The sequence below is a fragment of the Sabethes cyaneus genome, chromosome 3 (assembly GCF_943734655.1).
Source record: "Sabethes cyaneus chromosome 3, idSabCyanKW18_F2, whole genome shotgun sequence".
NCBI classification, from domain to species: Eukaryota; Metazoa; Arthropoda; class Insecta; order Diptera; family Culicidae; genus Sabethes; species Sabethes cyaneus.
In genome coordinates, this window is record NC_071355.1 from 105975029 (window position 1) to 105989179 (window position 14151).

General features: G+C 43.1%; 1 protein-coding gene across 2 annotated transcripts in view; it reads right to left on the bottom strand.

Moving 5' to 3' along the window:
- Positions 1-14151, bottom strand: part of LOC128742828 (uncharacterized) — a 125753-nt gene that overhangs the window by 41304 nt on the left and 70298 nt on the right. The window contains exon 5 of one of the 2 annotated variants that reach the window (XM_053839306.1): positions 1714-1807. The exons of the other annotated variant lie outside the window; for it this stretch is intronic. Coding sequence (XP_053695281.1) covers positions 1805-1807 — 3 coding nt within the window. The 3' untranslated portion in view covers positions 1714-1804. Of the gene's footprint in view, positions 1-1713; positions 1808-14151 lie in introns of those variants that run through there. 2 annotated transcript variants of the gene reach the window in all.

A 14151-nucleotide genomic window follows, 5' to 3' on the forward strand; every position in this document is an offset into this window, starting at 1 on the left:
AGTTTAAAACCATTTCACTGGAATAAAAACACAGCCGAGAACGCACTGATGACAGCCCCAACCAGCGCACAGATAAAGAACAGATAAATAACAATGAGCAACTTTGACAATGAAGTTCCCGATTCACAGACTTGATACAGATTGTTAGCATCATGTTTACCACAATGAGTCCTATAGAAAAACAGCGACACTGGCATTCTATATATATTGATTCTACTTATGCACCTCACATATGTGTATCTCACACTTTCAAGCATACGTGAGAGTTCCTAGAAGCAAATAAACATTGTCGAAAAGTGTACCCTCTAGCCGCCATTAAGCGCGCGAAATGGTGGATACAGGAGACAGACATACAATTGTACCAGCGTTGTACCTGTACAATTGTATGTCTGTCACCGTGTACAACGATAGAATCACGCAAGCGAAGTGGCACAACGGTGGTTTCTGTACCTACTTCTTTCACCGTTGTACGAAGCTACAACTGCTCGATTTTTACTGCGCGTAGCGCCAATGACTGCTAGTTGTGATAACAAAAACTAAGCAGAATTTTAAATTAATTATCTTGCAAGATTTTGGCAAAGATTTAACGCTAAACGCTCGGCATCTTGAAATTTGTGTTTACATTTCGCGAATAGGAACCAAAACCAACGCTTAGACCATGCAATTAGAGAATATCAGTGATGAGTATAACGTACAGCAGTATGTCTACAGAGAACAGACATCCAAGCGAAAGGTCCCCACTTGGATAAAACTTATGTCAAATTAGTTAGGAAACTATAGTGATGATGTCGCTGAAGGCGCATAAAATTCTACACTAAACTCACAACAGCTAGCTTCTGGCGCTAGCATAACGCTTTTTTTTACATTTACATTTATTTATTTACATAATCGGACAACAGGGTCTACATGATAATACTAAAACATTACATACGCTCAGTCAGAATTAATAAAATTATAGATACGATTTCTAAAACAGTTACACGTAATACAAAAATCAAACAAATGATACACATTATTGAATATAGCACACATTGCTCGAATTGGTTCATTTTGACCATAAGTCGTCCGATGAAAAGTCAGGCGTATAAAGTTACTGGATCGTAGAGGTCTCGCAGCTGCATTTATATCCACTTGCGCCAAAATGTTGGGTGCGTCTATTTCACCATAAAGCAATTTAGCGATAAATATAGCACGCGTGCAATTTCTTCTATTAGCCAAGGTATCCATGCTTAATAATCTACAACGACTTTCGTATGGGGGGAGCTCATACGGGTTAGTCCATGGAAGGAATCGCAATGCTAATCTTATGAACCTTCTTTGTACAGCCTCAATCCTTGTAGACCACGTTGTAGTATAAGGACTCCAAACTACTGCAGCTGTTTCGAGGGTACACCGAACTAACGAGTAGTAAAGTGATCTCAAACAATAGGGGTCACGGAAATCCTTCCCAATTCTCATGATGAATCTCAAGTTTTTGTTTGCTTTCGCGACAATGTAGCTATAGTGGCACTGGAAAGTCAATTCGGTATCCAACAACACCCCAAGGTCCTTCACCACTGTTTCACGCTGAATTGGCAGGCTATTAATAGTGTAGCAGTAGACTAAAGGCGATTTTTTCCTCGTAAACGTAATTACCATACACTTTGTCACGCTAATAGTCAGATGGTTGCACGTGCACCATCCGAAAAACAAATCGACTAACTGTTGAAGCCGCGCGCAGTCCTCCTTCGACCGTACGACGGAAAAGATTTTCAAGTCGTCAGCATACAGAGTTCGATAACCAACTGGAAGCGTCAGGCAGGCGTCACTGAAGAAAAACGAGAATAACAGGGGTCCCAAATTACTGCCTTTCGGTACTCCCGACGTAATCTGGACTTTTAGTTCATATATACTAGCACCAGAGGAGCCAAAGGTTGTCAATGTGCAAATCAAAAGAATCATTTAGTTGGGAAACTATAGTCACAGACAAACAGACGTAACACTCGTTTTCCATTCTTCGTACCGATTAAACCGTCATTTCAAATTTGGGCTTAGTTGGGAATGTCTCCGTTTTGGTCAAAGCGGCGCTTTTTGACGAAAGAAGGGGAATTCCCCATAAAAAATACTTGCTACTTCGAGGGATACTCCTGTTGCTATTTGATATTTGGGAATGTCTATCATAGATGGTGCTGGTGTTCAGGCTAAATGTGAGGTACGATAATTTTTGTTGATTTTTCTTCTAAGAGTTATGTCTGTTTGTCTGTGCTATAGTGGTGGTGACGCTACACTGATAAAAATAGACACGGCGTTACCAAAAGATCTTACACATGAATTTCAACGTGCAAATATTGATAATTTTGTTTCATATGTCAAATTCGGGTATCAAAAGTGTTTCCCTTCAATTTAACGTGAAATGAAATACTTCATATGGAAAACACGTTAAACAACCATGCTTTTCCAACAAACCTTCAATCAACATGGTAGTCACTGCTTTAGCACCGCAAATCCACGTGTTTCACCATTAGATCATATCCTGTTGCAATCCACATGAAATTAAGGTGTAAGTTTTTAGAAATATTTCACTTGTTTTACACGTTTAATCAAATGGTAACTCTTATGAAAAGTCATTCTATTTGAAATTCACGTGGCTTTCACGATGAGTTGATTCACATATCAGATCATCTCAAAGTGTTTTACCCATCGTTTTGCAGTTGAATATGAATATCATGTGTTATTCTTGTGGAACTGTAGTGATTAGCACCAGGAGAATATCTATGTGATCTGCACATTGCACGCACGTGTATAGTTTTTTCGGTGTAGCATATTAGGTGATTTTAATTTGAAATTTTAGCCAATTCCCGAAAAATTTGTTCTTGAATGGATGTCTGTTCTCTGTGGTATGTCTGTCACCCTTGCGTTGTATAGTTACTATACCCAGGTAACCAATAAGCATTTCCAATGCAATTTAAATGCAAGCCAATAAGCATTTAAGTTGCCTTAAATATTTTGCCAAAATAATGCTGCTGCTTTACTGCTAGCCCTCTTATAGTGCCGACAATGCTTATTTGCAGCTAATTACCGACAAAACGAATTTAAATGGAATTGTGGATGCCAATCTACAACAATTATGCAGTCAAAATCCTGATAAACAGCAACCTGCAGTATAAAACGCCAGGGATGCTAATAAACGATTGATTTACTGCTTATACTAATGCTTATTGGTTACCTGGGTATATTGTGCTTTGCAAGAAATCTTTTCATTCTCGGAAAGTTCATAGCAAGCTGTCTAAATAATTCTGTATTGAGCGAAGCTGACGAATTTTCGTTAATTGAATATCGATATTTTTCACATATCGATACGTATACTCAGTTGAAAGCATAATCAGCAAAATTGCTCGCATCACGTGACGATCTGCATTTTACATTTATTTTATAACACTCTGTATAACGTGTTAACATTTACAGAGCTGTTGTATTTATTTATATGCATGCCGAAATTAACTATATTTGGAAAAAATCTCTATCGGGATTTCGTCCACAAATGTCGATACCAGTTATATCGATACATTATCGCCCAATGCTGAGTTCGCCAAATATTGAAGGATGTGCTTTTGTTCAGAGCTGCCATACAAATACAGTAGGATTTCGAATTTCGCAACAAATGCGTGTCACCTATGTTGCCAAAATCGAGACCCTTTTTCGATATAAAAAAAATAATGTAAATTCTTCAGAAGTTGACTAAATATCATTAATCAACGATTGCAACCATTTTATGTTTAAAAAGTCCGCCAAGAGCTATCCGTCCGGTGCAAATAAGTGATTGACACCTTGCGGTAAGACGTAGTCCTATGGCAATAAAAATATTATTGTTCGAAACCTTATAACTTTTTTAATGAACATTCTGAGGGCATCATTTTTTCGTCATTTTAAGCATGTATGCAGAAACTGGTTAATATTTAAGCATATTTTTGTAAGTGAAATATTTTGTGTTGCCAAAAACGAATACTTTTGTTGCCAAAATCGAGGCATGCCAAAATCGAACCATGCCAAAATCGAACAATGCCAAAATCGAAATCCAACTGTAGATCAATTTCTATTGTTGTTAGTATTTGCATCATCGTTTCCTTACTTCTTAAATTTTGTTACTATTTACACCAATTTTTATACTTATGATATTCAATGAATTTATATAAAACAGATTTTTGAATGTAAGAGGCTAAAAGAAGCTTTTTATGGTAGTTTTAGTTACATTTGCACATATTGTTCGCCGCAACAGCCCGTTGTTTGTGAACAGCCCCTGGTATGTGAACAGCCCTAATGAGTTAGCGTGACCCAGTATCTATGCGCAACTGACTGGGTGACAGTGACAGTGTCAAAGTGATATAAATGAGCATAACGAATTTAGAGTGACTATATACAGAGTGGCGACAAGTCATCCCAAATGTATGCAATGCGGGTTTGCCAAGGTTTTTCTTTCTCTTTCCTGCATGCGCGTTGGATAGGTCGTCTGCTCGATTGGAATGACACTGACAGATAATTATCATTCCAATTTTGACATTGGCGCCACTCTGTATATAGTAACTCTAAACGAATTGTAAACAAACCGCGATTATTTCGATAGCTGAGATTCGATTGCAGTAAAAAGAATTTTCAATTAAAATTAATCTTACATTTCTATTTTGGAATTATACTTACGTTAAAGGTAAACTATATTGGCATTCTTAAATCGAGATTAAAACTTACATGCTATTTATAGGCTAACAAGTTAAAACTTAAGTCTAAAAAGAATCTTGTTGTGTGCAGATAAAAACTTGTACGGAGACTGAAATGTGATAGACTAATCTCAAGTTTTTAGTCTTGACCTTGAAATGCGGTCATACATATATATTAATATTTTTTTGAAACGATGGTTCTACAATTGATGAAGGGACGGTAGGGAAAGAAATGAAATTTTTTTGGTGAAGGTGGGGAAGAGCGGAAAGGAAGGGGGGGGGGGGTATTGGTAGCTATGCTTGACAAGTAGTCATTTTGACTCCTACCTTTTGTCCAATACTCCCCCCCCCTTCCTTTCCGCTCTTCCCCACCTTCACCAAAAAATTTTCATTTCTTTCCCTACCGTCCCTTCATCAATTGTAGAACCATCGTTTCAAAAAAATATTGACTGAAATGTGAGTAATATGAATCTAGAAGTGAACTTAGCCTAAAATAAATATTGTTTGTAGCTTTAAGCTGATCATAAGCAAATAACGTCATTTGATCGTCGCTAGAAGAACTCCTCATATATCTCCCGCAACAATTCTTAAAGATTTCATCCGATTAAGATGAATTCACAGGCAAATGTGAGACAAACTCGGTCGCAAACGAGGGCTCAGCAGGAGAATGCTAACCTCAATCCGACTGGTGGAGAAGAAAAAGTGTCGAATCATTCATCGGAAGATTCATTCATCGCATCTATAGTAGACCATGACGGAGGTGAGTCGCATGATTGTGCCGGTTGTGAGCGGCCAAATAACTCGGAGTGAGATATGGTACAGCATTTGAAGTGCAGTAGCTGGTACCATTTTACTTGTGCGAACGTGAATACGGACACGGTACGTTCGGCTACTTTCTTGTGTGTACCATGCATGCGGAGTGACGTTTCTGGTATAGCGAAACCAGCCTCGAGCCAGGTAAGCGGGATCTCCAGCTCATCCAGCGCTCGTGCAGCAAAAGTAGCCCATGAACTGCAGCGTCTTGACGAAGAGAAGAAGCTTTTGGAGGATTTAAGCCGCGAGAGGATTGCAAAGGAACGTGCGTTAAACGAGCGTGAGCTTCAGGAGAGAATGGAGCGCGAAAAATTGTTCCTCGCTCGGAAGCATGAGCTACTGAGTCGGCATGACGAGGAAGAAGGTGGAAGTGTACGCAGTATGCGGAGCACTCAGAGTAGTACGAAACGGTTAGAAGATTGGGTAAAGCAAACCGAGGCGGTAGCGAGTGAAAATATCGTTCTGGCATCGACGTCTGCGAGCGCTAATCAACCCGAGGATACAATTCTGGGAAACCCGCAGGAAGTACACCCTTCTGCAACACCACTAAAACCAGCTGTCTCCGAAGCTTCTAATCCCGTAGACGAAAATGGTATGCTAACCGAGGCGAATTCGAAACCACAGATCGTGGGAAACGTGGTGGTTAAAGACGACCAGGAAGGAGCCGCTAAAGTAAGATCAGACGAATTACCTATCGTCGATCTACAACCGTATGCGGACCTATGGTCGATGATGGATGAACCAGCGTCAACAGGCGCAATTCCGAAAAGTCATTGTTTTGGCCCCCGCTCCTACAAGCGTTGGAGCGTGGAAACCGGTGAGCTCAGGAAGCGGAATGCCCTGCAGCTGCATCAGCAAGCTAACACGAAACAGTGGGGCGTCCAGGAGCTGCTGGCAACCCACAAAATTGATATCGATACACGACGTAAACGAGAAACAGAGCTGGTGTACCAGATTACAGATATGCAAGTGCTGCATTCTGATGAGCTGAAACGTGCTTGCGAATTAGAGGCAGGTCTGCGTAATCAGCTCAAACAAAGAGATCAGGAGCAAGCAATTCTGAAGGGTACAGTTGAAGCTCTTCATAAACAACGCGTAAAGGAGGCGGAGCGGATGCGTATTTGTGAATCCGATTTGCAGAACCAGATCAAACAACAAGACTGCGAGCTAGCAGCCCTAAGGAAGCAGGTTGAGACACTCGTCGAGGAAAAGAAGCGGATGCGCACTTCGGAAGCAGATATGCGGGACCAGCTTACCCGATGTCATCGGGAATGCGAAGCACTTCGGCTGCAGCTGGTAGAACTAGAAAGCGAAGTGCAGGGTATGCGTCTAACGGAACAGCAGCTACAACTCCATATTGAAGCGGGTCGTCAGCGAGAGCACGAAGCCGTGCGGTTGCAGAATGAAGCGGAGAAGGAGTATTGGGACCTGCATGACGAGGTACAACAGTTTATCAATCGGAACGAAGGTCAGTCATCAGAAGTGGGTTGTTCCCCTGCATTACCCCCTCCTCCGGCGTCATGGTTTGATTCAACTAATGCAAATGATGTAAATCCTCCTTTACCCCCTCCTCCTGCTCCGATTTCTATGAATAGTGGTTTGCCTGGAGTGTCTGCAGGGGGGATTCCTTCCATGTCGTACGTGCAAAACACTCATCCGCAGTTGATACCTCAGGGTTTAGTTCCACCTTATGTAAGCGACTACCGCGGCCCATCCCCTTACCAACTAGCTGCTAGGTAAGTGGTCTCCAAGGAGCTTCCGATTTTCTCCGGAGATCCGATCGATTGGCCGCTGTTTATAAGCAGCTACCAGCATTCAACAGTCTCGTGCGGGTATAGTAACGCAGAAAATCTTTCGCGTTTGCAGCGAAGCCTGAAAGGCAGTGCAAAGGACTCCGTTAGCAGCTTTTTACTCCATCCGTCGACAGTACCCCAAGTCTTGTCTACTCTGCAGCAGTTGTATGGGCGCCCAGAACAAATCGTGAATAATATGATTGCCAAGGTACGGGCAACCCCTGCTCCGAAACCAGATCGGTTGGAGACACTAGTCAGTTTTGGGCTGGTGGTTCAAAATTTGTGTGGACATCTGAAAGCGGTGGGGCTCGAACGACATTTCGCAAATCCAATCCTCCTCCAAGAACTAGTTGATAAGCTACCAGCAACGGTGAAGTTCAACTGGGCGCTTTATCAGGAACAAGTTCCAGTGGTCGACTTGGAGGTATTTGGTAACTATATGCGAAAATATCCTCAGATGCGAACCGCGTGACGCAGCTTGCAACCATTCCCCAGAAATCCGCGAAAGATGAGCGGAACCGACCAAGGGAAAGATCGTTTGTCAACGCGCACGTGTCCACGGATCAACCGAACACGTGTAGAAGATACTTCGGGAAATTCTTTATAAAATGTTTATTCGTCCGCTTCTCGAAGGTTACTAATAATTTTACAGTAAATGTCACTCTTATATATACTGCTACTCTACACTATGCCTACTATATCTCCTATAGTTCGGCCATCTTGACAAAATACATCGTCCTCGATGTACATTATTTTATTAGTTGCTGCTCCAACAGCATTTGTCTTGATTCTGACTGCTCCAACAGTTACACCAGAAGTCGCACCAACGGCTCTAGTAGCTGCACCAACAGCATTTGTCTCGATATTGACTGCTACAACAGTCACACCAGTAGTCGCACCAACGGCCCTGGTTTCATCATAAAAAAATAGTCCCATTGTACAAATCTACAAACAATTGCTACACAATCCGTGTCTGCTCTTCCGTTGTTGTTCTTCCGAAGTAATCGAACCCAATACCAAACCGACGATAAATTGAGTTGTGAATTTCGAAATATCTATCACAAATCTGTTTGGGTGATAAATTTTCTACCAAAGGCTTCGTCTCCGTTGACGTTCTCGATACTAGCAGTCAAACGAACAGGTTGTATCTGGATTTTCATAAAAAATAGTCGATACTGGTGATTTTGCTCCGAATAGACATCTTCCTTCGATTGCCTTGAGGAATTTCCAGTTGCCGTTAAGCTTTCGGTTCTCAAAAAAATTTCTGCATCGTTGATTGAAGGCACTCACGGAGAATAATCCCACTTCTGAAATTGTAGAAGATACTTCGGGAAATTCTTTATAAAATGTTTATTCGTCCGCTTCTCGAAGGTTACTAATAATTTTACAGTAAATGTCACTCTTATATATACTGCTACTCTACACTATGCCTACTATATCTCCTATACACGAGTCGTCAGGAAGAAGAAAAAAACCGGTAACAGTTATGAACAGAAGAAAGAAGTTGGTGCTAGCACGAATGGGTGCAAATCGTGCGCAGTTTGCAACGTCGACAGTCACCGAATCGAAAATTGCTCTTCGTTCAAAAGGATGGATTTAGATGCCAAGTGGAAGGCAGTGAAGGTCCATAAACTTTGTGCTCGCTGCCTTACATCGCACGCACGGTGGCCCTGCAAAGGGGAGATCTGTGGGATCAACGACTGCCCTAAGCGACATCACCGTTTACTCCATTTTGACCCACCGGCAGCTTCGAAGACTACCAGTGCGGTGGTAACAGTTCATCGTCAACTCTCGTCATCGACTCTCTTTCGTATCCTCCCGGTTACTTTGTTTGGCAAAAGCGGCAGTTTAACACCTACGCGTTTCTCGACGATGGATCATCGGTAACACTCATTGAGCGGTCGATCGCAGAAGCACTCGGTGTCAACGGAGAACAGGAGACCTTGCGTATTGAATGGACTGGAGGCATCAAGAAAACTATTGTTGGTGCGGAAGTTGTAACGATGGAGATATCGGAAGCTAGTGGTAGTAAGCGATATCGGTTATCTGAAGTATACACTGTCGACAACCTCGGTTTACCGCAACAGACCACGAATTACGAAGAGCTCGCTACACGATTTGCTCATCTAAGCAAGCTCCCGGTGAAGAGTTTCTCATCCGTTGTGCCAGGTATCCTGACCGGGCAGAACAACTGTCATATACTGGCTACTTTGAAATTGCGGGAGGGCAATTTGAACGAGCCGATCGCAACAAAAACCAGGATTGGGTGGGCAGTATGTGGGAGTCTGCGGAAAGCGCAAGCAAGCACATCCCACAGGCAGCTCCACGTGCATGCTGAACCTACCAATGTTGATCTCCACGACTACGTTCAGCGCTTTTTTGACGTCGAAAGTCTAGGTGTTGCCGTTGTCCCAGCTGTGAAAGGAGTCGAAGAGCAGCGAGCGTATAAGATTCTGGAAGAAACCACACACCGTACCAGCAGTGGAAAGCTTGAGATCGGATTGCTTTGGAGGTACGATTATAGCCGATAGCCGACCGATGGCGGAAAGACGCTTCAGATGCCTCTAAAAGCGTTTGTCACGGAATCCCGATCTTTACGATAGCGTTCGGTAACAAATAGCGGACTTCAAGGCTAAAGGCTATATACATGAGGCGACGCCGGAAGAAATGGAAGAGTTTGATCTGCGACGGACTTGGTTTTTGCCGATTGGAGTTTTCGTTAACGAAAAGAAGCCAGGGAAAGTTCGAGTCATCTGGGATGCAACGGCAAAGGTTGAAGGTGTGTCGTTAAATTCGATGTTGCTTAAGGGTCCCGATCTTCTGACTCCGTTGTTGTCCGTACTTTTTCCATACCGAGAGCGAGAAGTAGCGGTATCAGCGGACGTTAAAGAAATGTTTCTGCAAATGCTCGTTCGGAAAGAGCAAAGAGGATCGCAGCGCTTTGTTATTCCCGTATAGAGATTCCCCAGAGCTTCCTATGAGTACGATGGTGTCCGACGTGGCGATATTCGGAGCAACTTGTTCGCCAGCACATTCACAGTACGTGAAGAATTTAAATGCGACAGAACAAGAAGCAGAACTTCCGCGAGGGGCGGCAGCTGTAAAAAGAAGGCATTACGTGGACGACTACGTAGATAGTTTTGACACGGCAGTTGTTACGCTATATGCGAAACGCGCCTCCGATGTCATCCAACCTCGACCGGGAATCGGCAGCACTGGTAAGGTTGATTAGTATCGAGAGCTGTCACGTCAACATTGTAAACATACGAAAAACACAAATCATTGTCGAACAAAACGAAAAACGTAGATATTTCTCTTGTTTCTAAATTTCTTAAATATTAAAGCTTATATCTAATTAATCTGAAGTGGATATTGTAACACCACGTAACGCGCTAAAGTGAGTGAATGCTTAAACTAGTAGTACGAATTAACTTAGAAAGGTAAAAGCTAATTTAATAGTATAGTTGGTTGGAGTGTAACATGCAAGTCTAACCTAAAGCTTAAAATTCAATAGTCTCGTGCGGGTATAGTAACGCAGAAAATCTTTCGCGTTTGCAGCGAAGCCTGAAAGGCAGTGCAAAGGACTCCGTTAGCAGCTTTTTACTCCATCCGTCGACAGTACCCCAAGTCTTGTCTACTCTGCAGCAGTTGTATGGGCGCCCAGAACAAATCGTGAATAATATGATTGCCAAGGTACGGGCAACCCCTGCTCCGAAACCAGATCGGTTGGAGACACTAGTCAGTTTTGGGCTGGTGGTTCAAAATTTGTGTGGACATCTGAAAGCGGTGGGGCTCAAACGACATTTCGCAAATCCAATCCTCCTCCAAGAACTAGTTGATAAGCTACCAGCAACGGTGAAGTTCAACTGGGCGCTTTATCAGGAACAAGTTCCAGTGGTCGACTTGGAGGTATTTGGTAACTATATGCGAAAATATCCTCAGATGCGAACCGCGTGACGCAGCTTGCAACCATTCCCCAGAAATCCGCGAAAGATGAGCGGAACCGACCAAGGGAAAGATCGTTTGTCAACGCGCACGTGTCCACGGATCAACCGAACACGAGTCGTCAGGAAGAAGAAAAAAACCGGTAACAGTTATGAACAGAAGAAAGAAGTTGGTGCTAGCACGAATGGGTGCAAATCGTGCGCAGTTTGCAACGTCGACAGTCACCGAATCGAAAATTGCTCTTCGTTCAAAAGGATGGATTTAGATGCCAAGTGGAAGGCAGTGAAGGTCCATAAACTTTGTGCTCGCTGCCTTACATCGCACGCACGGTGGCCCTGCAAAGGGGAGATCTGTGGGATCAACGACTGCCCTAAGCGACATCACCGTTTACTCCATTTTGACCCACCGGCAGCTTCGAAGACTACCAGTGCGGTGGTAACAGTTCATCGTCAACTCTCGTCATCGACTCTCTTTCGTATCCTCCCGGTTACTTTGTTTGGCAAAAGCGGCAGTTTAACACCTACGCGTTTCTCGACGATGGATCATCGGTAACACTCATTGAGCGGTCGATCGCAGAAGCACTCGGTGTCAACGGAGAACAGGAGACCTTGCGTATTGAATGGACTGGAGGCATCAAGAAAACTATTGTTGGTGCGGAAGTTGTAACGATGGAGATATCGGAAGCTAGTGGTAGTAAGCGATATCGGTTATCTGAAGTATACACTGTCGACAACCTCGGTTTACCGCAACAGACCACGAATTACGAAGAGCTCGCTACACGATTTGCTCATCTAAGCAAGCTCCCGGTGAAGAGTTTCTCATCCGTTGTGCCAGGTATCCTGACCGGGCAGAACAACTGTCATATACTGGCTACTTTGAAATTGCGGGAGGGCAATTTGAACGAGCCGATCGCAACAAAAACCAGGATTGGGTGGGCAGTATGTGGGAGTCTGCGGAAAGCGCAAGCAAGCACATCCCACAGGCAGCTCCACGTGCATGCTGAACCTACCAATGTTGATCTCCACGACTACGTTCAGCGCTTTTTTGACGTCGAAAGTCTAGGTGTTGCCGTTGTCCCAGCTGTGAAAGGAGTCGAAGAGCAGCGAGCGTATAAGATTCTGGAAGAAACCACACACCGTACCAGCAGTGGAAAGCTTGAGATCGGATTGCTTTGGAGGTACGATTATAGCCGATAGCCGACCGATGGCGGAAAGACGCTTCAGATGCCTCGAAAAGCGTTTGTCACGGAATCCCGATCTTTACGATAGCGTTCGGTAACAAATAGCGGACTTAAAGGCTAAAGGCTATATACATGAGGCGACGCCGGAAGAAATGGAAGAGTTTGATCTGCGACGGACTTGGTTTTTGCCGATTGGAGTTTTCGTTAACGAAAAGAAGCCAGGGAAAGTTCGAGTCATCTGGGATGCAACGGCAAAGGTTGAAGGTGTGTCGTTAAATTCGATGTTGCTTAAGGGTCCCGATCTTCTGACTCCGTTGTTGTCCGTACTTTTTCCATACCGAGAGCGAGAAGTAGCGGTATCAGCGGACGTTAAAGAAATGTTTCTGCAAATGCTCGTTCGGAAAGAGCAAAGAGGATCGCAGCGCTTTGTTATTCCCGTATAGAGATTCCCCAGAGCTTCCTATGAGTACGATGGTGTCCGACGTGGCGATATTCGGAGCAACTTGTTCGCCAGCACATTCACAGTACGTGAAGAATTTAAATGCGACAGAACAAGAAGCAGAACTTCCGCGAGGGGCGGCAGCTGTAAAAAGAAGGCATTACGTGGACGACTACGTAGATAGTTTTGACACGGCAGTTGTTACGCTATATGCGAAACGCGCCTCCGATGTCATCCAACCTCGACCGGGAATCGGCAGCACTGGTAAGGTTGATTAGTATCGAGAGCTGTCACGTCAACATTGTAAACATACGAAAAACACAAATCATTGTCGAACAAAACGAAAAACGTAGATATTTCTCTTGTTTCTAAATTTCTTAAATATTAAAGCTTATATCTAATTAATCTGAAGTGGATATTGTAACACCACGTAACGCGCTAAAGTGAGTGAATGCTTAAACTAGTAGTACGAATTAACTTAGAAAGGTAAAAGCTAATTTAATAGTATAGTTGGTTGGAGTGTAACATGCAAGTCTAACCTAAAGCTTAAAATTATATCACAGATTGAATTTTGCTGAATCACTAACATTGGACTAGCAGGAGGAAGGTAAAAATTTATTCTTATTAATGTAAAACTAGAATCTAAATACTAAGGCTAAATCACAGATTGAAATATCGCTACCGAACGGGTAGAAACAGGCTATATTCAAGGTTGACTTCTGGATGAAACGGGTTGCAAGAAGCACAAACGTAAGTTTCCTTAGAAATAGCTACATATTACACATTAAAATATACTAAAACTACATATTAAACATAACTTGTATCCCGTAGGGAAAATTTAACAACTAAAGATAAACGGTTCGTTCAAGTTTTCGGACGTCTTGCAATCTTATCTCGGTAAACGAATTTGTTTTGGTAACAAATTAAATTTTCCGTTTTATTTCGGAATGTCAACCGTAACGTAGCGAGTGCTGGGAATCGAATCCGGAGGAATAAAAGTGATTCTCCTGGCAATGAATGAGGGGGCCAGTTGTGGTTCGTGTCGGCAGATCGACAATAGTCGTATGGTACAATGCGACGAGTGTGATGAGTGGTATCATTATGATTGTGTGAACGTGAATGATAGTATTCGGGATAAAGATTGGAGCTGTAATGGATGCGTCAGAACGTCGCTTGAGAAGGAACGGGTTTCACTGAATACGCAGTTAAAGTATCTCGAAAAGCAGCAGAAGCAGTGGCAACAAGAGCAACAAAATCGTTTGGAGCAGGATGCGGAACGACAGCGAAAGC